The 24,899-nt window shown below is 44.6% G+C and overlaps 1 protein-coding gene and 1 non-coding gene across 3 annotated transcripts in view; one reads left to right on the top strand and one right to left on the bottom strand.

Annotated features, from left to right (window-relative positions):
* Positions 1-2,408: 2,408 nt before the first annotated feature.
* Positions 2,409-24,899, bottom strand: part of Fam76a (family with sequence similarity 76 member A) — a 28,082-nt gene continuing 5,591 nt past the window's right edge. The window contains exons 4-9 of one of the 2 annotated variants that reach the window (XM_038333786.1): positions 24,418-24,570; positions 18,940-19,097; positions 15,837-15,923; positions 9,961-10,096; positions 5,255-5,356; positions 2,409-4,500 (exon numbers count right to left, since the gene is read on the bottom strand). In XM_038333786.1, coding sequence (XP_038189714.1) covers positions 4,414-4,500; positions 5,255-5,356; positions 9,961-10,096; positions 15,837-15,923; positions 18,940-19,097; positions 24,418-24,570 — 723 coding nt within the window. In that variant the 3' untranslated portion in view covers positions 2,409-4,413. The remainder of the gene's footprint in view (positions 4,501-5,254; positions 5,357-9,960; positions 10,097-15,836; positions 15,924-18,939; positions 19,098-24,417; positions 24,571-24,899) is intronic. The other variant, XM_038333787.1, reaches the window with a different exon arrangement.
* LOC119818078 lies at positions 13,440-13,543 on the top strand. Its single transcript, XR_005285997.1, has one exon. It is a non-coding gene; the product is annotated as a U6 spliceosomal RNA (small nuclear RNA).

The raw sequence follows: 24,899 nt of genomic DNA, 5'->3' as shown, positions 1-24,899 counted from the left end.
ACTATGGGCCAGGCAGTATTTATTTATTTATTTATTTTTTGGTTTTTTTCGAGACAGGGTTTCTCTGTAGCTTTGGAGCCTGTCCTGGAACTAGCTCTTGTAGACCAGGCTGGCCTCGAACTCACAGAGATCTGTCTACCTCTGCCTCCTGAGTGCTGGGATTAAAGACATGCACCACCACATCCAGTTTAGATTATAACTTTTTTTTTTTGGTTTTTCGAGACAGGGTTTCCCTGTAGTTTCTAGAGCCTGTCCTGGATCTAGCTCTTGTAGACCAGGCTGGTCTCGAACTCAGAGATCCGCCTGCCTCTGCCTCCCGAGTGCTGGGATTAAAGGCGTGCGCCACCACCGCCCGGCTTAGATTATAACTTTTAACAGGAAGGTTGGACTGCAATTCATATATTTTTCAAGTCAGGTCTCATTATATAGTCCTGGTTATCCTAGAACTTGTAATGTAGACCAGCCTGACCTCAAACTTACCTGCCTCTGCTGGGTTATAGGCGTGTACCATCATGCCAGGCTGAAAGTCTCAGTTTGAAGCCCAGAGTAACTTCAAATTTCACCTAGTCATTTCTCTGACTCCCAAGAGCTGGGATTACAGGCACGAGCCACCTAGTTCAGATGGTGGTAAAAATTTAATTTACTGGAAGCAAAAAAGTGGCCAGAGCTGAAGCTGAGTCTTGATGGTAGAGTGATGGCCTGGGATACACAAAGCCCAGTGGGGAGGAGACAGAGGAAGGTTCATTCTAAGGTATCCATTACCTTCCCTCTCAAGTAACAAAAAGAGGCAGGGCTGGAGAGATAGCTCTCTGTTAGACCACTGGCTGCTCTCCCAGAAGACCCAGGTTCCAGTCTCAGCACCACAGGGTCTCTAATTCCAATTCTGGGGGATCTGATGCCCTCTTCTGGCCTTTCTAAGCACCACACACGCCTGTAGTGCACAGATATACATGCAGGCAAAACATCTATATACATTAAATGTCTTTAAAAAAAAAAAAAAGAAATAGAAGATAGGGTGTGGTAGCACACCCTTTAACTCAGTACTTGGCAAGCAGAGACGGGGGACCTCAGAGTTCCAAACCAGCCAGGGCTATACAGCGGGACCCTGAACAGAAAACATTGCTTCTAAGGAAGCACGGATACTGACAGCTTATACTACTGCATGGATTCCGGGTAGAGCACTGGCTTACGGTTTCCATGAATGCTACTTCATCCTCACTACAACCTTAAGACAGAGGCGAGAGCCCGGCAGCGGGGTTGCTCTCCAGGAGGCAGGGGTGCCCTCAGAGGTCAGATGACAGGGTCAAGTCCCCTGGGCTGGAGTTATAGATGATTGGGAACTACCATATGGGTACTGGGAACTGAACCTGGACCCTCTGGAAGAGTAGCCTGTGCTCTTAACCAGTGAGCCATCTCTCCACCTCAACCCTAGTGATTCTTGCTCCTGGGATGAACATGTGGGTTTTCCCTTCCCCTGCTGGAATGTTGGTAATTTTGCCTCTGCGGCCATTAGGATGGTGGGGAAATTACAGAACCATCTTGTCTGAAGGCAGGTCATAAAATACACTGTAGTTTCTGCCTTGCTCTTGGGTCTGTTTTAGTTCCAGAAGCTACTCCGTGTGACAGATTCTAAGACTGTCATAACAGCTCCCATCCCGCATGCACTTCTACTGCATTAAACCAGGAGGAAAGATCTGTGTCCTCTCCTTGAGTATGCATGGGTTTCTGACTACTTTAACGAGTATAGAGTGGCCATGAGGGCACGTGACCTCTAGAGCAGGTAATAGAACACAGCTACTGCCTTATTCACGATAACATTGCTGCCTGGGGTCTCAATATACGGCCTAAGTCTGATTACCTTGAGGCCACCATGCCAGGAAAGGCTACATTACATAGAAGGGACCCAAGTGACCGGTTAGAAAACTCTTCTGCTTCCACTCATGCAGCCCAAGTACAGCACTGAGGGGGCCAACTCCAGCCCCATGATCTTTTAGTCTTCTTAGCTGAGAACCTAGCTATGGAACAGAAACAAACTCTTGTCCTTGCCCTATTGAAATTATCCAACAGAGCCTGTAGGCATTTGACAATTGTTGAGTCATTAAAATCTGGCCATTTGTCTCACAGTAATGGTAACAAGAACCCTGCTACTCCTGACAGGTTTCAAATTCACCATTAGTTTACAAACAGGATAAACTATCTTTATGGTGCAAGGGAGACAGGATATGCCTACAGGTGAATCAGAAAAAAATAAATACATGGGTCAGGTGCAGCTCAGTGGTGCACTGTTTGCCTTGCCTGAGCAGCCCTGGGTTCCACCCCCAGCACAGAAAAGAAAAAAACAGAGGTGAGAACAAGGGAGGGGGAGGAGAAAGGGGAGGAAGACAGAACCCAGCAACTGAGTCAAAATATTTATCTGAGTCAATATGAATTTTATTAACACACATTTGCCAAAGTCTGTACAAACCAAAACATTCCTATGTTTTAAAATGTCCATTATTACAAACATACAAAGAAACGGAAGGTGTTACCAAAAGTTACTCAATTTCATGGTAAAATGCTGTCATGATTTAAAAAAAAAATCAACATTTCAAGACTGAGGTTTCCCTTTTACCTTTCAGGAGCTCATGATAGTTTAGAAAATGTGTAGGTTTGCTGAATACTAAATGCCAAGACCTTAAAAAAAGATTTAGTATAAAACTAAATGAGCGTCTGTATACTGTCACACTTCACAGCCACATCTCTCAGTCTGATATTTTGTTTAAGAAACCACGACTGTCGTTCTTTTCTACCATCTTTCCCCAGCCAGCACAAAGGCATCTGAAAACACTGTAGGACAGACAGTAGTTATCTTTGCTTACAAGATTCTCCTTCAGAAAGGTACAAAGTGACTCGCTCAGCAGTTCTCCCGCACTCCCTACCTGGTGACATGATAACAACACTCCTTCGAGTCTCCTCCCGGAGGAGAGATCCCTCATGTCCCTCATGTCTCCAGCTGCCCATCTGTGAGAATGCAATCCCAAACTACAGAGCACCTGCGGGGACAACGAACTCCACTGCCCCACGCTGGGGGATGTGGGGCAAGTGTCACCTGTCTTCATGATGCGTCCTGACTCCAGCACCACCTGCACTGATCCCAGGGCTGGTTCTGGGTCACAGCACACACTACCCGTCTCTATTTCTTTCACAAAAGTCGAAGAGTGAGGCTCCACACGAACCTCTCCCTTCCTGCCTGCCTGCCGTGTGAAGACGGGAGAAGGGCACCCAGGGAGGCCCAGCTGCTCCCTGGAGTACTTGTTTTCTAACATCGTCATTAAGAATGGGGGGGGGGGGGCGCAAAGGATGGGGCAAGAGGAAGGGAGGTGCAGTGAGATTCTCCCCATCACACAGCCCACGTCTAAGCAGCCCTGTTGACCCCGGAAACACTCAAGTTCAAATCTTATTCCACTTGAATCTGTGAATGGTAAATAAAAAAAATGTTCTGTTAACAGCCTGGTATGACAGCTGACACAAGCACGAAACAGGTATGTTTTTAAAAAAGAAGTGGCAGTGTGGGAATTTAAAATTATGAAAAGGAGAAGGAGGGGTAGATAGAGGAGGAGTGCCCAGTATAACCTGGACAGCCGTTCCTTCTGCCCTTACTTAGACAGACTGGTCAGTTCTCTGCACCCTTAAGCATCTCCTCAAATGCTCTTCCACAGAGTCCCCCGAAGGCACTTAGCTCCACACTTAGCCTCCAGCATTACCTTAGCATTGGAACTCTAAGGTAACAAGAAAGAAAAGATCGGATTCTTTTACTAAAAACTAGCAAACAAGACTGCATTATTTTTCTTTTTTTTCAAAGAGGCATTGCTTTTACAAGAACTAGCTAGGCTACCATCATTCCTTTATCAAGAAAAGGTTTCCTTTTTAAAAAATAAATAAAACTCTGTCTATACATAGTACAAAGGTCATACATAATATACCTGGAAAAACCCAAGAGTATACCCTGAAGCAAAGGTTTATTGGCGAGAGAAAGCTCTCCCTGCACGAAGTCTCAAGGTGGCAGTTTTCAAGGCTCGGAGGGTGGCAGTGATGCACAGTGGACAACAGACTACTTGCTCGTGGGGATGGCAGGTGTAACGGTAGACAGAAACTCCGCACATAACACCGAGCAGTGACCACTATAGAAACAGAGAGGGAGGAGCACGGGAGCAGAGGAGGAAGAGGAAGAGGAGGTCTGAAACCCCAACTGCTGAGCATGCAGTCGTAACACAGCACAAACCAGGTGTTTCCACTCAACCCGCTACATTCGCACAAAGAAGGGTAACGGTAAGAAAATAGAGATTCTGTAAGAAAGCAGTTCCCAGAGAACAGCCGGGTGGCAACCCTGACCCAGGAGCAGCGGCTGTTCTTGTGGGAGCCTTCTCATGGTCTTCATGGAGACGTCATGGTGCCTGACTTCTCAGACTTCTTGCTCTTGGACAAAGCAGCTGCCTGTTTCAGAAGCTCTCGGTTTTTGGCCTAAAAATAATAAAAATAAAAAGTCAGTGCCAGAAGAGCTTCCACAGGCTAGTTGGTACATGGCTTCTATGCAGAGTGAATTTAATGGGCAATAATAACAATAGGAAGGGCAGCTGTCTGTGTAGACGTACAGGAGGGAACACTACGAGGCAGACACTGGTCCAGAGAGGAGAAATCAACAGGAAGTTCTGGGGCCCGACACCTGGCTAAGTAGAACAGTTTCTGGTAGAAGTGCACTGGTGAGCTTGAGCCCTTCGAACTACTGTACAAAAGACGATGTGTGTACCACAAACCAACCAGGAAGCTTTAATGAGCAAGATAAGGAGATCTATAATTCAGACATCTGGACTCACATCTGATGAATTTAAAAAATACAAAAGCATATTTTTAAATTCCAGTTCTTGAGAGAAAAAGATGAAAACACAGGGCTGGAGAATTGGCTCAGAGGCTAAGAGCACTGGCTGCTCATCCAGAGGAACTGGGTTCAATTTTCAGCAACCATATAGTGGCTCACAGTCATCTACAATGAGATCTGGTGTCCTGTTCTGGCCTGCAGGCAATCATGCAGACAGAACACAGTATACATAATAAAAAATAAATCTTTTAAAAATAAAAAGATGAAGGCACACCCAACTTAAATAAAAAATGAAAGCTATCTGAAGGGGTTCCGCGTACTCTGTAAACACTCAGAGAGAAAGCCATCTAAGGGATGGTTATCAGACAGTCCTGAGCGCACTGCTCCCCACTCACTCACCTGCAATTGTTCTGTGACTTCTTTGTGGGTTTTCTCCATTTGGTTCATTTTGGCCCGAGTCTGAGACTCCTGATACTGAAAATCAGCCTTCAGCTCTGTAATCTGAAGGGAAAAGTCAGAGTGACTTAAACTCCTTGATGATGTGAATGTCACCAGAGATCTAAAGAGACAGTCTTCCAACTTACTGAAGCCCACTTCCATCAATAGCCACACAGCATTCTTTTTCCTTAAGGCTTCTCTGAGGATCCCCAAACTCCTGAGCTTACCACCTTTTTTCCTTCCCTCTTCTTTTCCCTCTCCCCTCCAATCTCTCCCTCCTTTCTTCCTTTTTGGGTTTCGTCACCCAGGCTATCTTCAAAGTCCTAGAGTCAAGAATTCTCCTGTCTCAGTCTCCCAAGTGGCTACGGTTACAGCTGCACACCACTGCGCCCCCTGGCTGTCCACGGCGGTAGTGCAGACGTGTAATCCAAGCCCTGAAGCTGGAGGGCAACTTGAGTTCAAGGTGGGTCTAGGCTTAAATAATGAGACTGTCTCAAAAACAAACAAAACACACACCCAAACAACAACATCAAATACCTTTAGATACTTAAACTACTAATCCTTTTAAGATTTGATTCTCTGACAACAGAAGTAAAAGCTGACAGGGTTTGAGAGGAGTTGAGAGTAATCATTGCTTTCAATTCCAAAATAAATGGTTTTATTATTTTATTCAATCTTCACTTATTACTTTTATTTTTTTAAGATTTACTTATTTATTTATTATGTATACAACATTCTGCCTCCATGTATGCCTGCACACCAGAAGAGGGCACCAGATCTCATTACAGATGGTTCTGAGCCACCATGTGGTTGCTGGGAATTGAACTCAGGACCTCTGGGAGAGCAGCCAGTGCTCTTAACCACTGAGCCATCTCTCCAGCCCCCTACTTTAAAATTTTTTATTCTATTATTATTTGTGCATGATATGTGTGTGCACAAAAGTCATACAGCACACATGGAGTCAAGGGACAACTTTGTGGCACTGACTCTCTCCTTTCACCTACAGATGGATTCCAGGGATCCAGTTCAGGCTGTCAGGCTTCGGAAGCCAGCACTGTACCAACTGAGCCACCTCACTGTACCTATTGTTTCGTTTATTAAAAGATTTATAAGTTACACTTGCTTATTTATTTACAGTGAGGGTCTGTATACAACAGCATGCATGCAGAGGTCAGGGAAGGAGTCAGTTCTACCATGTAGATTCTGGGAGTCAAATTCAGACCACTGTGTTTGAAGGCATCACCTGTACCTGCTGAGTCATCTAACTGGCCCTATTTGTTTTAAAAACTCAGACTGTGTCTGATCTTTATAGCAGCCTAAGGTTTAAAAGGTTCAGTATGCCATGAGGACCAGCAGTGTTAACGTGGTGCTGATCTCCAACTCCAGACTCCTGCCTACTGGTTTAGAGGAGGGCAGCTAACAATGATTAATGAGCTGAGTGGAGACAAAATCACAGGCATGGAAACAGAACAATATGGATAAAGGCACAAAGATACGCCACCAAGGGCTGTTATTTCAAGGGCTGATGACTTTACAGTTGCAGCAGACAGGACTACAGATAGGCAGGCACGACACAGGGAGATGGTGTCCTAACCAGGCAGTGTGATTTTCATCCTGGAAGGTACAGGACACAAGAGCTATTTGGCTTTTTTCTTTTCAAGCCTTTAGTTCCGCAAGGAGGAAGCAAATGCTCTTCTGGTCCCTACTGTGCAGAAGTCCTGTCTGTGCCATTCTCATCTGGTCCAAGAACTGTGGGTGTCTGCCATCTGTCCATCATATGGCAGAGTAGAAAAGATACAGGTACTGGGGGCTGAGGTGAAGTGTGTCTAACACGCACAAGGTCTTAGGATCCCCCACCCCCACAGCCAAATGCATGAAAACACAGGAACTTCTATAAAATTTAAACCATGCATGGTGGTACATGCCTGTAATCCCAGAACCAGGGAAACAGAAGATCAGAAGTTCAAAGTCATCCTGAGCAGCACATGAGCTCAAGCCCAGCCTGGGCTATATATATCCTAGCATGTATCTAGAATCCAAGTACTTGGGAAGCAAAAGCAGGACTGCCACAAGTTCAAGGATAGTTTGGTCTCTAGGGCAAGTTCCAGGAAGTGAGGACTGTACAGCACACCCGCCTCAAAACCAGGACAAGGGTCAGGGAGGCAGCTCTGTGAGTACAAATCAGCAGTTTCAATCTGAGGGCTGAGACCCCTTTGGCAAACCTCTACTTCCAATTTTTACATTATGATTCATACTATTAGGTGTTTGTTTTGTTTTGGATACAGGGTTTCTCTATGTAACCCTGACTGTCCTGGAACTTGCTCTGTAGATCAGGCTGGTCTTGAACTCAAGAGATCCCCTGCCTCTGCCTCTGGAGTGCTGAGATTAAAGGAGTGTACCACCATCACCCAGCTACATAGCAGTTAACAAGTAGCAACAAAAATAATCTTATGTTTGAGGGTCACTACAACATGTGAACCGTATTAAGGGGTCACAGCATTAGGAAGGTTGAGAACCACTGGTACAGATGCTAGCCACCAAACCTAAAAACCTGGGTCCAATTCCCAGGATCCACCTATAGGAAAGAAATAGGACTCAAGTTGTCCCGACCTCCACATGCATGAGCACATACCTCGCCTGCCTCAACATGCACACATGCACAGAAAAAAATAAAAATATAATAAATGAAAAAACAAAAACAAAAACAAGGGCTAGAGAGATGGCCCAGTGGCTAAGAGCACTTGTTGCTTTTGAAGAGGATACAGGTTTGATTCCCAGCACTCACAAGGTGGCCCACAACCATCTCTAACTCCAATTCTAGAGGACTGATGCCCTCTTCTGGACTCTGTGGGCACTGCATGCATATGGTGCACGACACACATACAAACACCCACACACATAAACAAGCTCTGCTTCCTAGCTACAGGTACACTGGGTTGGCTGGCTTCACCTCCTGCCAGTTCTTCCCTGCACAGACAATCCCTCCAACTACAGGCAAAAGTAAACTCTTCTTCCCTTTAAAACACAAGACAATACAGCTAGGCGATAGTAGTGCACACCTTTAATCCACCCAGGAGGCAGGTGCAGGCAGCTGAGTTCAATCCACCCTGGTCTATAAAAAAACCACCACTGGGGCTGGAGAGATGGCTCAGTGGTTAAGAGCACCGCCTGCTCTTCCAAAGGTCCTGAGTTCAATTCCCAGCAACCGCATGGTGGCTCACAACCATCTGTAATGAGATCTGGTGCCCTCTTCTGGCATGGAGGCAGAATGTTGTATACATAATAAATAAATAAATTAATTAAAAAAAAAAAAAACCACCACCACCAACAACAACAAAAAAAACCCGGCTGGGTTGTAGTGTATAGTGGCACATGCCTTTAATCCCAGCCTGGTCTACAGAGTGAGCTCCGGGACAGCCAGAGATACACAGAGAAACCATATATTGGAAAAAAAAAAAACAAAAACAAAAACAAAAAAACATGCAAAAGGCCAGCGAGTTGACTCAGTGGGAAAAAGCACTTGTTGCCTTTGCAGAAGACCCCGATTTGGTTCCCATCACCCACATGGTGGCTCACAACCACCTGTAACTCCAGATGTATGGCTCTAATGCCATCATCTGACTTCCAAGGATGCCATGCATACTGTGGTGGACTTATGCACATGCAGGCAAATACTCATACACTTAAGAAATAAATCTGAGATGGGCATTGATGGTACACGCCTTTAATCCCATCGCTCAGGAGGTAGGGCAGGCAGAACTCTGAGTTTGAGGATAGTCTGATCTATAGAGTGAGTTCCAGGCTGGGGCAAAAAATAACAAAATTTAAAAAGAGCAATCAAATCATCTAGGAAGAAAGAAATGGGCATCAGGTTGTTTTAGCCTGAGGATATTAAACATTTCTCTTACAATGCCGTTTTATATCCCAATTCTACACTCACTCAATACCTTCTTTCCTTTTCTCTCTCTTTCTTGACAGGATCCAGGCTGGTTTAGAAGACATCAACCTGTATAACTTCCTAACTGCTGGAATTACAGGTTTGTGCCAGCACACCTGGCTTTTATTCAATATATTGAGATGGCAACCTTCTATGACAGCTCACACCAAGTAGTATGTTAGCTAAGAATGTAGCTCAGTGGCACAGCATTTCCTGACACACACAGGACCCTGGGTTTTGTACCCAGGAACTTGCCCCCTCCTCACCACCCACATGTGTGCGCATGTGAGCACGCACACACATACAGACACACACACACAGACACACACACAGAGTGTATTGTTATATGCTCTTTGCTGGAGACTGAACGCTAGGTCTGCCTGGTGCATACTAGACAAGTACTTTGCAGCTGAGCTACAACCTCAGTCTTAGACAGTTTATATCCTGTGTGTTAGTTTCATTAACTAATGTCCTGTCTGAAAAGTGGGAGTTCCTTGGAAATGCTGAAAAAATCAGATTTTTGAACCCCTCGGCTGAGGTGACTGGCCAACCTAATGCCATCCTGAGTCAACTTGGCAAACAGACACCTTCTTCTCAGGGAATCCCAAGCTGACCAGACTCTCTTTTAAGCCACCAATGGTAAGTACCCAACAGAGAGGCAGCATCATACCCATCCCATGGACCTTCATTTTGTCAATCTCTGGCCTGAAAGGCTTTGGTGACATCGTACCTTCTTCTCTTTCTCTAAGATCATCTGATCCTTCTGGTGCAGCATCTTCTTCAGAGTGGCCACCTCTTCCTTCAGTTGGGCAATGATGACAAAGTGGTCAGTGCCGGGAGAATCCAGAGCCAGGTCTGGGGAAAAGCTGGGTGGGAAATGAACACAGAAATTCCATAACTTGAATGGAAAACTCTCCTCTACTTAAGAACATACACCAGGTCACCTGATGGTGAACTTGGGGGCTTCAGTAACTATCTAAATTCCCACCAAAAAGCACATTGTTCTGTCTACATCAGACTCACCAGGATCTGCTGGACTTGAACTAAACACAAGAAAAGTAGTCATCAGAAAACGATGCCAACCCAAACCACAACCCCACAACCTCTCATACGTGGGACCAACATAATACGACATCCTAAAAGTCATATACTACATCATATACTACTTCAGGCTCACTGAAGATCTTTGGGGTTCTGGTGCTACAGCCATGCTTGTGATTAGAGAACTTCTCCTAGAGTCCTGGATAGACTATGAGTTATAAGCACAAGCCCAGCCCTAAGTCCTGTGATGGGGCTCAGGGCCTACGAAACTGAAGTACCAGCTGGCTGGTGCTGGTGCACGCCTTTACTCCCAGCACTCAGGAGCCAGAGGCAGGTGGATCTCTGTGAGTTTGAGGCCAGGCCAGGCTATATAGTGAATTTCAGGACAGTTGGAACCATAGTATGAGACCTGGTCTCAAACAACCACGAAAAGAATTTGAGATGGGCAGTGGTGGCGCATGCCTACCAGCACTCGGGAGGCAGAGGCAGGCGGATCTCTGTGTGTCCAAGGCCAGTGTGGTCTACACGAGCTAGTTTCAGGACAGCTAGAGCTGTTAATCGAAGAAACCCTGCCTTAGAAGAAGAAGAAGAAAAAGAATTTGTATTGTGTAGTGGAAAAAGGGTCAAAGGTGAAACTCCAGTCATATCACACGCTTCCTACAACTCTCTACTTTGTCAACACTGGTGATGATCACGTCCTTTTAGCAGACCCTCCCACTTTCTCCCATTACAGGGAATCTGGAAGGCCCTGAAATTTGCGTTTTGCCCATGCAAAATCTTTTCTGGGTGAGGATCCAAAGTTTTCAGTTGTATCAAAGATACCTCAGAAAACAAGCAATCACTGCCAAAAGGTCACTTCCTGTGTTTCTCCAAGGAATCCTCAAAGGAAGTTCTTTACTTTTCTTGACAATCTTTAAAGCAGCACACAGATCTGGACACTGATCTCAATCCTCTGCCAACAGAGCAACAGCTCACAGCCCCTTGCATTTGCTCCTTCCTGAATCTTACATGGCAACTAACATGCAGCACTGGAAGAACCCAAAAGCCTTTCTACTGCATATGCTCCCTCACAGTTGGCAAGTCAGGTACTCCTACGCAGGGGCTGGAGGACACCAACCACTGACCCCAGCATCACCCTCACGCCGCCCACATGAAGCATCTGAACAGAGCACTGGAGGGAGACAGACTAACGTTCTCCTAACTGATGAACGTACACAAGGGCAAGTGAGGGAGGAGCAAGAGCCAATGCAAAATAACAAAATAGGGATTCAGGATAAGGGCCCATCAGTCTTCTCCAAGTTCAGTTCTGGACGTTTCCTTGTATCCCCACAGAGCCTATTTAAATTCTTAAGTCTAGCAAGGAAGGGCAGAGTACTTGCTGACCTAGGGTAACTTTTCATTGTCTCCAAAGCTCTGAAAGCTCAGCTCCGCTCTACCTGCTTCTTAGGGAATTATCTCTGTTGTTGCTGTTGGCACTGCTGGGGATTGAAGCTAGGGCCTCATGCACACCCTGCATTAGGGCCCAATCCCTCTGACTCTAGCTCCCATCTTACTCAACGACTAGCTGCCAAGGCAGAAAGCTAGTCCCTCCAAATCCCTCCACACACAGGGAACTTACTGCTGCTCCAGGATGTTTCCTGCCTTTTCTGAAAGCTTTTAGCACAAGAACAGGTTCTCTGTTAAGAGGCTGAGGCAGGGAGATTAGAGATTCAAGGCCAGCTAGGGTTGAACAGCAAAGCCCACCCTCAAGACAAGCAACTCTTTTCCTGGTTGAATCAAAACAGGGTTGTAGTAACAAAGCAAAGGCTACAGGAAGTCCAATATTGCAGGCACAGCTCAAAGGCAGAGGATAAACTGAAATATAAAAGGTTCTTTGGAAATGACAAACTGTAGATGCCTGGCTGCCAAGCACTGCTAAGTTGATTCTGGACCACCTATGGAGCACTCAGCAGTATGACAAGAGTGACAGGTCTGTTTTCTCAAGGAAGGAATGCTGTCTAACTCATACTCCTCAAATCAGAAAGTTTGGGTCACAATTTTAACTATCGATTAGAAAATACAGAGTGGGGGCTGCGACTTTTGTAGATTACTGGAAAACAATTAAGTATACCTTCTGGGTATCAAAACATCAAAGAAAACTAAGATAATGTGTTCTGTCTGCAACATGAAAAACCAAGCTTTTTTCAATGAGTGAGAGGGGAGGCAGGGCACAGTGGTGCACACTATTAATCCTATCATATGGGAAGCAGAGATGGATGCAGGCAGATCCCCGGGTGCTAAGCTAAGAAAGTTCCAGGACTGCTTCTTAGATATTTGGCAAAGACCAGGTATAGTAATATTCTTATCAATTTAACATAAAGTTCCAGTCCATCCAGGTCTACATAGTGAGACCCTATCTCAAATGAGAGACAGAGAATATTAATCAACATGCCTCAATATTAAATAAGGGAATATGGCAGTATAAGATCACCATAGAACTGTCGTGAAGCAACATACATATAGAAGGCATAAAGAATAAAATTTAGAGCTAGAGAGATGGCTCAGAGGTTAAGAGCACTGACTGTTCTTCCAGAGGTCCTGAGTTCAATTCCCAGCAACCACATGGTGGCTCACAGCCATCTGTAATGAGATCTGGTGCCCTCTTCTGGCCAGCAAGGATACAGACAGACAGAACACTATATACATAATAAATAAATAAATCTTTAAAAAAAGAATAAAATTTAAAGAGCAAAAGCATAAATTAAAAAAATTAGTGCTAGAGATTGAAACTAAAGGCCTAATGCTAAGGAAGCACTCAGCAGTTACTCAACAGCTGTTCCCATCCTGAGTATATGAGTATATGTCATACGTCAGGGCTAGGGATGTACCTCAGCAGATAGTGCTTGCCCAGCATGCACAAGGCTCTGGGCTGGATCCCTAGTAATACATAAACCTGGGAAAAGTGGTCCATGCTTGTAATTCCAGTACTCAGGAGGTAGAGAAGAGACCAATCAGAAGTTCAAGGTCATTCTCTATTACACAGAGAACAAGACCAGCCTAGGATACAGGAGACCTTCTCTTATTTATACACATTTATATACTCCCTCATTTATACTCATACACATACTCTCTCTCTGTCTCTCTCTCTCTATACACACACACACACACACACACACACACACACACGAAGTGCTTGCTTTGGCAGCACATCTACTAAAATTGTAACAATACAAAGATCAGCATAGCCGCTATGTAAGGATGACAAGTAAATTCCTGAAGCATTTCATAGTTATAAATAAAGTATTGTTAGAATATTTAAAAAGTATCAAAATTTGTAAAATGCCTCTTTTGTTACTGTTTTTTGAAGCACTGTTTCATGTACTCCAGATTGATTTGAGTTCCCTACGTAGTTGAGGGTGACCTTGAACTCTTGATTCTCCTGCCTCCACCTCCTCAGTGCTAGGATGACAGGTGGGTGACACCAGCCCAGCTTCAGAATGCTTTTTACAAAACAAAGAAAAAGAGCAGGAAAAAAACCCACAAAAAATAAAAAGGATAACAAAATATAACTTATGCTGTGTCATGGATATTTAAAAGAAATGCAAATAAGTAGACTAAATTATTAAGAGCACTAATAATGCAGGAACATTCAAAAGAAATTTGTTTATGGATGAACATTTCTGTGGCAGCAGAAAAAATTACTACATTTTCAAATTATAGGATAAACATGGTGGCACATCCTGTAATCAGTGGGCTGGGGCAAGAGGGCTGCCTCAAGTCTGAGGAGAACCAAAACTGCACAGTGAGACTCTATCGCTAACCCTCCCCTCCCCACACAGATAAAATAAAAACAAGAACTTTTTAAATTAGTATGAGGTTAGGGATACAACCTAGTGCTAGAGCACTTTCCTAATAGGTGGGAAGTCCTAGGTACAATTCCCAGTATCACATACACACAAAAACAGTACAGGAAAAATGATCTTTTAATGTCTTCTCTGGAGAGCATAAAAAAGACCAAGTACCTAAGCAAGAACTAGCATCATCCCGCTGAGCAAAACCATCCTTACTTGTGGCCGGATGGGATTCAACAATCTGTAGGGCCAGCCTAGGTTTTAGTCTGGTGCCTCCAAGGCAACAGACAGGCTGGCGGCAACACCTCCAGACAAACAAGCTGGCAAGAGGTAAAGCCGTTAAAGAGCTAACTAACGGGCTGGCAGAGTTGCACCTATGAACAAGCTTCCTGGGACCACTAGCACGGCCTGGGGATAAGTAAACAGATGGGAATGGTGGGTCTGGAAGTACAGGGCTGGGCTTTAGTGGCCTGCTTCCTAGGGGTTCAAAAACTCCTTCCTTGAAGCAGTTTTCACAGGATCATGCAAAGATGATGGGCATATCTGTTTTCTTCAGAACAGCCCAACTAGGTGCTCAAAAGAATGCAGAAAGACTACAGAGAGTAGGCCTGCATGGTTCTTTCCCTCATACAACCTGAAAAACCTAGGCATTTCCAGAAGGCTCAAGAAGTTGAAAACCAATTAAACTAATGTCAACAGGCACTACCTTGGTAGGAGCTGAAATCAAGTAAATAAAAATGCAACAGGGGAGAGGAGGTCCACAGATTTACACTCTGTGAGATAAAGCAACAGCCACCCTGATAAGGCCCTCCCTTCGGCTGCTGGGAGAGAGAGCGCTGCAAAGGCGAGTTCTCAGAATGGAGAAGATTCCAAGGACTTTGGGGAAGTGTCAGGTGATCTCACTTCAGGATGCCTGGGCCTGGAGGAACAGGAAAATGGATGGCTCCAAGACTCTGTTGGGAAGCAGCCCACTGCACCAACACAGACGGGCTCTGGGTATTAGGACAAAGCAGCTCATGAGAGGAAGCATCGCTGAGAAGGAGAAAGGAAAGCGAGCAATGAAAATATGCATTTAGGCAGGCCAAAAACCGAAATAAAACCACTGAACTGTCTCTTACTCTGTCTGTCCCAGCATCTGTACTGGAAGGCTCTGAAGAAGCGTATAGCATCCTGGTAGACATGCAGCCCTGCCTTCACCCCACCTCTGCTCTCTCTGACCAACTCTTCCTGGAGGCTATAGGCACAGACCACACAGAAAAACATTCATCTCCTCACTTCTTAGACTTCCTTAACAGACTGAAGAATTTAACTACAGTTAATCTAGTTACTAGTTCTAAATAGGTACTTTTGATTTTTGAACTGGGTTTCACTATGTAGCCCTGGCTGACCTTTAACTCACAGAGATCTATCTGCCTCCCAAGTGCTGGGATTAAAAGAGCATGCCATCACACCCAACTATCCTGTTCTGTGGCCTGGCCTTGAACGCAAGATCACCTATCTGACTCAACCTCCCAAAATTCTGAGGCTACAAGCAGGGGCCAGCAAGCCTACTGCGCTCTTCTATTCAGTTGATAAACAGCTCTCAGTAGCGCTGATCTACAGCTATCAAGTGACTAGCACAGCACCCACAAAAGGTCCACTCAGGACCCGGGCTAGCTCCGGGGTACACCCTCAAGTGTAGTCAAGAACTACATATGCATTTCAAGTGCATGTACTCAGACTCCATCTGGCTCACCTGTCTCCGTTAGCTGTGATTGACTCAAACTTGGATTTTTTCTTTGGGATTTCATTTTGAATTGAAGATGTAGAAAGTGTTTTCTGGCTTTTGATGGCAAAAAGAGAGAGACACACATTAGAAATCAAAGATTAATAAAACACTCCAAGGAAAGTCTGTCAAATGGACCAACAATGTTCTGGGCAACAGCTTAATATCTGATTAGTAAAACCTACCAAGGTGGTTTATAGGTTTGGAGGCTTGGATGCATGAATAGCCAGCTTCCACAGGATCAAAAACCATTTTGACCTTAATGACTTACTACCTGACTGATTAATAGGCATGAAAACAGAGCTCCTCAAACTGTAAGGAGTAGGTCTCTGGTTTAGAGAGTCTTTTTTATCTCCTATCCTTCTCAAACTGTAAGGAGTATGTCTCTGGTTTAGAGAGTCTTTTCCATCTCCATCCCCATGCAGCTTCCATCCCGTAGCTGTGGGATGTACAGACAAGCTAGGCTCTGACCTAGCCAATGACATCCAGCAGGGAAGCTGTAACAAGAGCCAAGCGGGCACACTTGAACCCCTAGCCTTCCTAATCACATCTCTATGAACTCACTCGGGACCTCAGTGCCACCATAAAACTAGCTTTAAGTCTAGTACAGTCACCCAAAACTGGCCGTAACACCAAAGCTGGGAGTATGCAGCTAGCACGAAAGCCCTTTATATTGACAGATGTCCCAATGGCACACCCAAGGGTGTTCCATGCTTTTTTAAGAAATAATTTTATCTTCTGTGGGTATTTTGTCTGCACTGTACATCTGCACACTGTGTGCATGACTAGTGTCTTCAAAGGCCAGAAGAGGACATCAGATCTCCTGTAACTAGAGCTGCAGATGGATGGGAGCCACCATGCAGGTGCTGGGAATTGATTCCAGATCCTCTGGAAGATCAATTAATGCTCTTGACTGCTGAGCCACCTCCCCAGTCACTAGACCTCTTATTACTTGACCTCTCCTCAGTATGTGATTCCAGGGATTGCTCTATCCTTGGAACTCTTGATCACTCAGACTTCCTATTTCGGGGATATCTTCTTCCTGATTCTTGAATACTGAATGCTTCCAACTTCTGTTCTCAGGGTCTCCTCTGAGTTCTACCATCCAAACACACAGTTCTAACGGGATGGAAAAGCAGATCACTGGGATTGCCTCCATTAGAGTCACAATGCAGATTCTCGATGCTATTTGACATCCTACTGAATTAAGCTCAACTGAGGCTGCAGGACCCTTGATGTAAAATCATCTCCACGTTTAGTAATTTTTTTAAAAATGAGTTACTACTGGCTTGTGTCTGAATCTTCTCAGATCCAGGCTCAGCAGCTATAAACAATTTTGCTACAAGCATTTCAAAAACTGAACTTTTTTCTCCCCTTCCCAGTTTATGCTCCATCTGTTCATTCCCATGAGAAACCCAAGAACTATCCTTTACTCATCTGGCAACTGACTAGATGTATTGACTAACCCATATATCTAAGTTTCTGATAATCTTCACTCCAAAGAACTTTGTCTGTCTGTCTCAATGCAGTGCCTCAGGGTGGTTCTTTGTATGTGTGTAGTAGGGGTGAGGGTGGGAGAATCTGGGGTATGTGAAGATGAGACAGGGTTTCATGTAGCTCAGCTGGCCTAGAACTCCCTAGGAAGCTGTGGCTGGCCTAGAACTCCCTATGTAGCTCAGGCTGGCCTAGAACTCCCTATGTAGCTCAGGCTGGCCTAGAACTCCCTATGTAGCCGTAGCTAGCCCAGAACTCCCTAGGTAGCTGTGGCTGGACTAGAACTCCCTATATAGCTCAGATTGTCCTTGAACTCCTGATTTTTCTGCTTCTACCTACAGAGTGCTGGAATTACAGGCATGTACCACCACCTCCAGGCTGAGATGGAAGTTCCTGTTCCTATACTTGCATAAAGAGAGCAGCCCCAATGGGAAGAGCTATAAACCCAAGGCCTTACAAACATTAGGCAAACACTACACTGAGCTACATTCCCAGTCCTTGGTTCCTTTTTCCCCCTGTGCTTTCTCTACTCGTCAGGGTAATTACTGCCAACACAAGCTAGGTCTTCTCCTTGCACAGGCCCCTCGGTGGCTGCCCACAAGCCCGACTATGTGTGCAGAGTCCTTTGCTCCTCCTCCAGTTTCCTACAACACAAATGGGCTAATGTTTTCCAGAGCTCTGTGTGACCTCATGCCCTGTGGTCCTCTGAGCACTAGTCCCTCTCCTAGGACGCCCCACCTTGTCATCATCTGGAGTCCAATCCACCCAGGGGCAGTTACAGCAAGCTCTCTCCAAGCCAGCCTTCCTGCCTTCCTACCTTCCTGATCTTGATGAGTTTTCAAAGTGGTGCCCATTGCATTAGACTGTGATGATTTGATTATAAGTCTGTCTTCTCTACCAGAAGGCACACTACTGAGAGCAGCATGGCTTTTATTCACTCTGTATTCCCAGCAGAGGCCCCGGCCCACGAGAGTACTTAATAATGCCTAGTGAACAAACAAACCCATAATGACAGCAATAACAAAAAACAGCTAAACCCACTGAATACTGTCATTAGAAAACAAACTGCTATTCATGTACTACGTAATTTACCTTCACAACAACCCCATGAATAACACTAGTCTCTTTCTCATTGTCCATGAGAAAATTTGCTAGAGGCAGGATTAAACCTAAGCCCTAGTTCTCATCATTGTACTTACTCTAAATGGAAGCTTCAGCCATCAACAAAAGGACATCTTTCAACTGGCTCCCATCCTGACAAAATCTAGAATACCTATCAACTATTTGTCCAAATATATATTTAAAATGCTCTCTCTAGCCAGAAAATAAAACATCTAATCCCCAAGGGATTATGCATGATTAAAATTGAGAATTCCACTTACAAGTTCTACACACCTTAAAGACACGATACAGAAACCTCCCTGGCCCTTGGAGACATAGGAACTATAAATATGTCAAGCAAGAGACTTTGCAAAGGCTGATAAGAGGAAACTTCTGAGACAGCACCCTCCTTGACGGCCTGAGGAGTGAGGCACTTGGACTGTCGGCCCCTGCAGTCCTCTCATGAACCTGGGGTTACCTGTTGTAATGGCTGCCACCACTCAAGCGGCTGTACTGTTCCTTCTCCTGATGGCCGGCTCGAGAAGAGCTGCTCAGGTGTTTCCTCTGTTCTTTGGTCTTCTGAAGGACACGCTTGTAGGACAGCGTGCACAGCCAGCACAGCAGCTTCCCATCTACCTGAAAGATGAGATAAAATGAAGAGGAGGTGAGATCAGTGCTTAACCCTGAGCGCTAAGAACGTGACTGGCAATAGAACCACTCCGGCTAAACTCCAGTCCTGCTGCTTGCAAGCTGGGTGAGCCTGGAGCAAGTCACAGGATTTAGTGACCATGTACAAAAACCACTTAATATGGTGCCACACACATAAAAATTGATTGCTTTATAGTGTATGTCTTTAATCCCAACATTCCAGAAGCAGAGGCAGGTAGATCTCTGAGTGTGAGGCCAGCCTGGACTACAGAATGAGCTCCAGGACAGCCAGGGCTACACAGAGAAACTTCTTTTCTTTTGAGACAGCTCTTACCAAGTATCCTTGGCTCTCCTGGAACTCACTATGTAGTCCACAGAGATCTGTCTGCCTCTTCCAAGGGCTGGGATTAAAGACATGTGCCATCACACCTGGGCACATCTTAAATGTTTTAAGATTATCTGATGTGTATGGGTGTTCTGCCCAAGTGTGTGTCTGTGCACCACTCGAATGTCTGCTGCTTCTGGAGTGCAGAAGGGTGCATCTAACTCCTGGAACTGAGTTACACATGGTTAAGACCTGTCGCGTGGGCGCTGGGACCCGAATCCAGGTCTGTAAGGGTAACCCAAGCCAGCTCCCCAGTTCCAACAACTTTGCTTTTAAACTCTAATTTTAAACTCTAACTCTGCTTTAAGGGGAATATCCAATACAGGTGTGGTGGCTCATAAGCTTGAGGTCAGCCTGGGCTACAAACTGAGTTAGTTCCAAGTCAGGTACTAAGTTAAGATCTTGTTTCAAAAGAAAACAAAGGGCTGGAGAGAATGGCTCAGAGGTTAAGAGCACTGGCTGCTCTTCCAGAGGACCCAGGTTCAATTCCCAGCACCCACATGGCAGCTCACAACTATCTGTAACTCCAGTTCCAGGGAATCTGACACCTTCAAACCAATACACATAAAATAAAGTTAAATACATTAAAAAAAAAAAAAAAGACAAGACGGTGGTGGTACACGCCTTTGATGCCAGCACTTGGGAGACAGAAGCAAGTGGATCTCTAAATTTGAGGTCAGCCTGGTCTACACAATGAATTCCAGGACAGCAAGGCTATGTAGAGAAATCCTCTCACGGAAAAAAATAAAATAAAATAAAAATAAACCAAACAAACAAAAAGAATTTTATCTAGACTACAGGAAACTAAGGAATGCTGAGAGTCTTTCCCAGGGATGAGTCCCCTAACTGGTTATCCAATACCAAGTGGTCAGTTCTGAAATCATATACATACAAATAGCACTAAGTGGGCTGAGCAGGTTGCACTTACATATTTATGTGTTTATAAGTATGTAGGCTACAACAACAAAGAAGAAGAGGGCCTAAAATGTGAAAGAGAAGAGAGCAGGGACTATGGGAGAGGTTGAGGGAGGGAAGGGATATAATTATATTTTAGTTTAAATATTTTGTCTGGTTTTTTTTCTGAGACAGGATTTCTCTATGTAGCCCAGGGTGGCCTCAAACTCAGATGTCTGCCTTTGCCTCCCAAATGCTGAAATCAAAGGTGTGTGCCACCACTGCCTAGCCTAATTTAAAATATTTTAAAATAAAAAAAAATTTGATTTAAAAAAATAATTTTATCTCAGTGTGGTTACACATGCTTATAATCCCAGCACTCAGGAGATGCAGGCAAGGGGACCAGAGGTTCAGGCCAATCTTAGTACATAGTGAGTCCAAAGCTAGCTGGGTTACATGAAACTTCATCGCAAAAAACAAAAGAAAGTCAAGTGTGGTGGTACAAACTTTTAACATTAGCACTCAGGAGGCAGAAGCAGGCAGATAGCTGTTGCAAGGAAAGGGTCCCTTGTTTGTCCCATTCTGTTCCCCCCACCCCCGCCTACCTAAGTTCTACCCTATCAGGCTCAAAGCAGTTTCTTTATTTATTAACCAATAAAAGCAACACATGAACAGAAGAACCTCCTATACCAGATAGCTATGTGTTCAAGGCCAGCCTGAGCTACAGAGTTCCAGGTCATCCAGGGCTACACAGTGAAAGCCTGTCTCATACAAAACAAAACAAAAGTTATTTTCTGTAACTACCTCATTCAGTCTCCCTGTTTCTCTGCTGTAGCTGTTATTCCCTAAAGAAAAGATAAATAAATGGTCACATAATGAGAATCAGTTGTCCAAGATCATTCAGCTAGACCCAGGAAAGAGAAGGACTCAGGTCCTGCATACTGCAAAGCCCAAATTGTCCCCTATCCCTGGAGATGAACAGAACACTATTATTTTTCTTTACTTTTATTTATGGGTATGGGTGTTTTGCCTGTGTTTGTGCACCATTTGTGTGCAGTGCATTCAGAGGCCGAAGGCGGCCTTGGATTCTCTGGGACTAGAGTTTAAGAGGCTGTTGTGAACTGCTGTGTGGGCGTTAGGACTCAAACCTGGATGAGCAGCCAGTGCTCTTAACCACTGAGCCATCTCTGCAGCCCAGGGAAGTGCACTACTAAAGGTATGTCCTAATTTTACTAATACAGCTTTTCCAAAATCTTGCTTAGGGAAAAGTGTCCCAGCTGGCAGACAGGAATATTCTCATTAATGAAAGTTATGTCCCTCTACTATAAATTAATAAATATGGTTATCAAGAGTCGATCCTGAGAGCACAAACACCTCTGGGCATTGACAGAGTTTCAGAACTATAATACACTCATTCCTAACTGTTTCCTTACAACCTCCTTACTATGTCCAGGCCACTAAAACTGCAACAGAGGAAAAAAAGATGGATAAAGAGTTCATAACCTGGGCCGAGTGGTGGTGGCACACGCCTTTAATCCCAGCACTCAGGAGGCAGAGGCAGGCGGATCTCTGAGTTCGAGGCCAGCCTGGTCTACAAGAGCTAATTCCAGGACAGGCTCTAGAAACTACAGGGAAACCCTGTCTTGAAAAACCAAAGAGTTCACAACCTAATAGAGAGAGAAACATGAAATACAGAAGATAATTTTTCATAACGTCACATTTTGAAGAAAATAAAGCAGTGATATGAATTGTAACCAATGGAATTAAGGATTGCCTCTGGCATGTGCTGTGGTGTACCTCTGTAATCCAGCACTTAGGGAGGCAGGGGCAAGAGGATCAGGAATCCAAATTCTTCCTCAGCTACACAGGGAGTTCAAAGCCAGCCTGGGCTACATGAAACCCTGTCTCACCTCTTTTTCTTTCCAAAAAGTCTCTGTAAAGAGGTGTCATCCAAATTAAGACAAACCAATTAAAACACTCTGGGAAAGGCTGCATAAAGCAAGGAATTGCCAGCACAAAGGCAGAGAGAAGAAAACCAGAATGCCTGGAGAATGAAAAGTGGTCACAGGTAAGAGGAGAGCGCAGGATGAAACCGAGTGCTGGTTAAGACCTCGTGAGCATGGAAGAGTTTTGATTTTATTCAAGTAGAAATGGAAGCCACAGCCAGGCAGTAGTGGCACTTGCCTTTAAATCCCAGCACTTGGGTGGCAAAGGCAGGCCAATCTCTGAATTCGAGGCCAGTCTGGTTTACAAGTGAGTTCCAGGACAGTCATAGCTACACAGAGAAACCCTGTCTCGAAAAAAATGAAAGAAAAAAATAAAAAAGGAAATGGAAGCCCCTATAGGGTTTCAAGCATAGAGAGAACACTATGATCAAACTCCAATCCATTTTGATCCATCAAGACACTGCAACTCCACATCTACGCGATGTCATCTTGCAAAGGTTAACATCAACAGAGAGACATCTGGAGCTATATAGTGATACTGGCACCATCTTTTCACTTGTACTATAATCTCTACTTTTGAAGACTTACCCAGACTTTTGCCAATTACCACATACATGTAATATTGCTCACTATAATTTGAATCATTTTAAAATTTTATTACATTATTATTTATCCAAGGGAGGTGGCTTGTTTATGCATGTGGAGTTCAGAGGACAACTTACAGAAGTCAGTGTTCACTTTCCACCATGTATGTTCTGGAGATGAACTCAGGTCATCAGGCTTGGCAGTAAGAGCCTTTATCCACTGAGCAATCTCCCAGGCCCTACTCTGAATTCTTAAGAAATGTTAGGGGCTGGAGAGATGGCTCAGAGGTTAAGAGCATTGCTGCTCTTCCGAAGGTCCTGAGTTCAATTCCTGGCAATCACATGGTGGCTCACAACCATCTGTAATGAGGTCTGATGCCCTCTTCTGGCCTGCAAGCATACACACAGAAAAAATATTGTATACATAATTAATTAATTAATTAATTAATTAAAAAAGAAATGTTAGGGAAAGATGGGCGGTGGTGGTGCACGTCTTTAATCCCAGCACCTCTGACGCAGAGGCAGGGGGAATCTCTGAGTTTGAGGCCAGCCTGGTCTACAAAGCAAGTTCCAGGACAGCCAGGCCTACACAGAGAAAACCTGTCTCAAAAAAAAAAAAAAAAAAAAAAGTAAATAAACACAAAATGTTAGGGGCCAGCAAGACTGCTGAGCAGATAAAGGCACCTGCTGCCAACCTGGTGGCCTAGATCAATACTGGGAAAGCATATGGTAAGAGAGAACCAACTCCTACAAGCTGCCCTCTCACTCCACAGGTGTGCCTGTGGTACAAGGGTGGGCACACACATGAACACAGAAGTAAATATATAAAATGTAATTGAAATGGGAAGAAATGGTCAGAGCATGGTGGCACACACCTTAATCTCAACAGTCAAGGCAACCTGCTCTATACAGTGAGTTCCAGGCTAACCACATGCAGAGAGACCTTGTCTTAAAAACCAAAAGGGAAGATGGGCTGAAGAGATGGCTCGGGGGTAAGAGCACTGTTATTCTTGTAGAGAACCCAGACTTGATTCCAGCATGCACATGGTGACCTGCAACCCCACCTGATTCCAGGTACAGGGATATGATGACGCCCACTCCTGACCCTGTCCAGCACCAAGCACACACGTGGTAAGCACATATACAGCAAGCTCAGTTTGTAAGGCACTTGGCACCAAGCCTGTCCACCTGAGTTTGATCCCTGAAACCCACATGGTGGAGGGAGAGATCTTATCCACCCACCTACCTCCCCCCCCAACACACACGCGTACACTGTGGCAACAACATCCCTCTCATAGACACATAATAAATACATGTAACAAAAAATTATTTGAAGAAATGTTAAAATATATTGGTCTAGATTTGATAAAGAAAACAGTCTAACTCCCCAAGGTCAACAACAGAAACAGAACAGGAACTCAGAATTATGCCTACCTGATTTGACCCAATATAATTAAAAAAAAAAAAAAAAAAGACAAAAAAGAAAACCAGCAATTTACCTTCTTTCGATCATCTTTCCTGTCAAACGCACACTGCTGCTTGCACTGTTCACAAGAATATGGGGGTCCATACTTCTTCTCTGAATTCGTGCAGCGCTGGCATTTATTGCCAATAAACGCTGCAATTATGTTGCAATACTGACAAGGCTTAGGCTTAAAAAAGAGAAAAAATATCAAGTAAGTATGTCATAAAATACTGGCCCATTTTTTACAGCAGCAATTCCCACACTGTAGCCCATGACACATGGTAAACATGTATTCCCAACACCATGCATCTGCCTTACAGTGTTTAAATGAAGCCCAATACTCAGCATCATAAAAAGTACCCCCCCTAGGATTACCGATTTTATTTATTTGTTTGTTTGTTTTGGGGGTTTTAGAGACAGGGTTTCTCTGTGTAGCTTTGGAGCCTGTCCTGTCCTGGAACTAGCTCTTGTAGACCAGGCTGGCCTCAAACTCAGAGATCCTCCTGCCTCTGCCTC

Source organism: Arvicola amphibius, chromosome 6 (assembly GCF_903992535.2).
Source record: "Arvicola amphibius chromosome 6, mArvAmp1.2, whole genome shotgun sequence".
Lineage (NCBI taxonomy): Eukaryota > Metazoa > Chordata > Mammalia > Rodentia > Cricetidae > Arvicola > Arvicola amphibius.
Note: the sequence above shows the minus strand (reverse complement) of the source record. Positions and strands in the feature narration are given on the sequence as shown.